The sequence below is a fragment of the Osmia bicornis genome, chromosome 14 (assembly GCF_907164935.1).
Source record: "Osmia bicornis bicornis chromosome 14, iOsmBic2.1, whole genome shotgun sequence".
NCBI classification, from domain to species: domain Eukaryota; kingdom Metazoa; phylum Arthropoda; class Insecta; order Hymenoptera; family Megachilidae; genus Osmia; species Osmia bicornis.
The window spans coordinates 7907867-7911761 of NC_060229.1; the positions used below are offsets into that span (position 1 = coordinate 7907867).

The following is a 3895-nucleotide window of genomic DNA, read 5'->3' on the forward strand; positions in this document are numbered from 1 at the left end:
CTCGACTTCGAAATAAGCAAGTCGCTATCCCCTCTTCTTTGTTTGAAATCGCCCGCAAAGTGAGAGGTCCATGAAAGCGCGAAGCCGATGTTTAGGGTAATAAATTTCACGCTCGACTGAGCAGTGACAGCGGTTAGTAAAAGAAGGATGGAATATATATAATGCTTTCTCAGTCTGGTATATTTTCTTCGAAATAAAGAACTCGCTCCGGATGATACTGACATACTGGGATATGTATTAACTGTGAGTAACAACAATATACAAAATATACAAAATATACAAAATATACAAAATATACAAAACTCCTTGTCGATACGCCAGTGAAAAAGGTGATGTCCTGTAAAAAAATTATAATTAACTTTTTGAGTAGATTTAGTTTCTGTTTTTTTCTACTATTATTTCAGAAAATCTTATCTTACCTTATATTAGTCTTTTCACGGTTGGCTTTCTTTTCTCCGTAGCGGTTCTTTTTCTAAAATTGTTTTAAGTGCCTCCCCAATGATTAAGGTTGCTTCGTTATCATTACCATACTCCTTAATAATATTTTCAAATATGATTTAGTCCCTCTTCTTTTTTTCAATTCTCTCTGCTTCAGTTGGTTGGATTTGTTGTGTATCATCATGTTCTTCCTCTTTTTCTTCTTCTTCATTTCCACTTCTTTCTATTTCCATCGCCGTACTGTCATCTTCATAATTCATTGCCTCCTGTTCCTCCAAATGTGTAAGTACGGTGTTCAATTCTTCGCTGTCATTATTTTCGCCCGTGAGAGCATTAATAATGTCCGTCATTTCGGAGTGTATGGAAGTATTGCATATATCAATTTGTTCGGATTCCCTGCAGAAAAGTTTATTCCAACTGGCTTGCAGATTGGCAGATGTAATATCCGTCCATGATTCCGCCACTAAATTTATGCAGTCTTTAATATTAAATTTACAATAAAACTCCTGTATTCCTTGCTCATATTGCAAAACTCGGCGTAACATCTTATGTCTGTAGGTTGTTTTAAATTTGGCAATAACGCCTTGGTCCATGGGTTGTATCAGGGATGTCGTATTGGGGGGTAGATAAATAATTTCAAAATTTTCATGTACTTGGGGTGTCATAGTTTTATGGCTGGAGCAGTTGTCCACCAACAGAACGACTTTACCTAACATACCGCTTTCTGTTTTGTACATTTCAACGCTAGGTTTAAAATACTCCTCGTACCAGGAATTAAAAATTTCTTGCGTCATCCACGCTTGACGCTGTGATTTGTAAACCACTGGCAAATTTCTGCAGTTTTTCAAAGCTCGTGGATTTTGAAATTTGTGGATAAAAATCGGGGCCAATTTATGGGTGCCAGTTGCATTACTACACAAACCAATGGACACCCTATCCTTTTTTAATTTTCTGCCTTCCAATTTACTTTCAGTATCTGTTATAAGGCTTTTCGAAGGAATAGTTTTCCATAAAAGGCCTGCTTCGTCCATATTAAAGACTAAATTTAAATTTATATCCTCTTCCGCGATTTTGTCATTGAATGTTTTTATGAAATTTTGCGCACCATCTTTGTCAGCACTTGCTTTTTCACCATGAGCAAGGGCTGAGTCACAGCCGACTCTAGTACTAGCCGTGCTGAAGTAAAAATGGCAACACCGCGGGAGTCCGGTCTGAATATATCAACATCTAACCCTACTCTATCTGCCTCCCGGACTCCCAGACTCCCAGCCAATCAACGTCGTCGGACTCTCGGCTACTCTCTGGACTTCACATAACCTCTTTGGTTTCGTTCCAATAATTTCGCTTGTTTCAAGGTTTTTATTCACTTATATACACGTTTATCAATTCTTAAATGTTTCAATTTGATCCAAAGATGGTCTCATTTTGCTTCATACCTAAATTTTCTTGAAACCACTGTAAATATTTCAAATATCATGCTTCACAACACCAAACTACTTCGAGAGTACACAAAATTTATATTACATTTATAACAATTTTATACTACCACATCACTTCTACTTGCCATAGTTGCAACGTTTATGTATTGTTTATACATAATTAATACAAAATAGCGTATATTACTACAGCTTTTAATTAAAAAAGACAGTAATTACAATTCCGAGCACAGGACTCTGTTTTTGAAAATAGGACTCCCGATTGTCACGTGAGCGGTGTTGCCACGTTGTTCAGCATGGCTAGTACTAGAGTCGGCTGTGGCTGAGTGTATCGCATAGCGTTGTTTGAATCTGCACAACCAGCCCTTGCTTCTGGCATATGAGATTCCTCCGTGCGCAGCCAACATTTCGCGGGCCTTTTCCACCAACAGCAAATCTGTTATGGGGTTTCCCATCACTCGTTGTTGAACGAACCATGTATACAATCGCTCTTCTAAATCTTCGACCGAAGATCTTCTTCGATTTTTATGCTGTAATACATGGCCCCCGCGGGTCCCAAAAGCGGATAGGAGTGTACACTCTCGTCAAATCCGATGAATCACATCCGGCGATACTCCATATTCTCGAGAAAGTGCCTTCACCGTCATTCCCTTCTGTAATTGTTCGGCAATTTGCATCTTCTGCTCCACTGATAGAAAAACTCTCTTCTTTTTTTGAATTTCCGCCATGATCACAAAAAAACTGCACAACTTTTGACACTATCGATTTTCACTTTATGCACTACTCCAGCAACGGTTGTCTAAAGACTGACCAAAGCCGGAATGGTGTGAATTGTATGCACCGATTCAGGTACAGATTGTTGGGTTTTTCCGGAAAAGTCATGACGTGTCTGCATGAAGGGACAAGAAACCTTCAGGTACCTACAGGGCCGCATCTTCTTCAAGGCGTACGATTTTATTCAACAACATTGAAATAAATCTTAAGCAAAGTAATAAAAAAATAATATTTATTTTTCAAGAGTGGCATTTAAAACATCTTTTAATAAGAGGGCGTCTAACACGCAATTAGTAAATTGGAGCATGTTTCGTTCATGTCATTCTACATGCCTTCGCAAACGCAGAGTGCGAGAACGAGAGGGCATGCTACATTCTATCCTTGTTCAAAAAATAACATCGCTGCTCGGCCGATCACTTTATGATTTGCCGCTACCTCGGATCTCTCACTCGTTTCTCGCGTTCTCTATCGTCCCGTTTCGAGAACAAAGTCAAGCCGAATAGCTACCTCCCTCGAAATAAGCAACGGTTCGGTCCCGAGCCACTTGCTTATTTCGAGGCAATACTGTACCCAAGTGTTACGCTCACTTATTAATGAAATTTTGCCACCTTGTAGAGCTCGTCGCCCTGAACACGCCTATACCCCCTTTTGGGGGCAAACGGCTAATTGTTTAAAAGATATTAACAATTAAAGTTAGTTACTCCTTACATTGAGAAGCATAACAAACTAACACATACAAATGCTTAGCTCCGCGGTAAAACGCTTGACTCGCAATCTAGTTGTCTACGGTTCAAGTCCATGTATTCCCAACTTTTTTTTTCTTTTTTCTTTTTAATGATAATTTGTCTCTTTTTGAATAACTATTACAATTGTGCTATAACCATTGCATTTATTAATAATTAATTACATGTGCTGAAATTTTTTTGGAATTTAAGTTATCTTTTCTATCCAATACGTACATTAACACCCTTACCGCATTCAAAATTTACACGCGTTTATTTGGTATTATTTGTTTTTACATGTTCAATTTATTTAATTATATTTATTTAGTTACATTCATTTATACTACCGTGCAAATTTATAATTTATATTTACAACATTAGAAGAAGACGCAGAAGACATTGGTGAAGAATCTAAAACAAGAGGACAGAAATTATATACGTATTTTATGCAAATTAATTGTGTGTGTGTGTGTGTGTATAATAACAAATAAACGCGTGTAAATTTTGAATGCGGTAAGGGTGTTA

General features: G+C 37.7%; 1 protein-coding gene across 1 annotated transcript; it reads right to left on the reverse strand.

Annotated features, from left to right (window-relative positions):
* Positions 1–557: 557 nt before the first annotated feature.
* Positions 558–1469, reverse strand: LOC123988475 (tigger transposable element-derived protein 1-like). The gene has a single exon (XM_046288723.1). The coding sequence runs from the start codon at positions 1467–1469 to the stop codon at positions 558–560; it is 912 nt and encodes a 303-aa protein (XP_046144679.1).
* Positions 1470–3895: the final 2426 nt, after the last annotated feature.

What these genes read in the sequence shown, in the direction of transcription:
- LOC123988475 (XM_046288723.1), bottom strand. Translation starts at nt 1,469, where the DNA reads ATGGACGAAGCAGGCCTTTTATGGAAAACTATTCCTTCGAAAAGCCTT.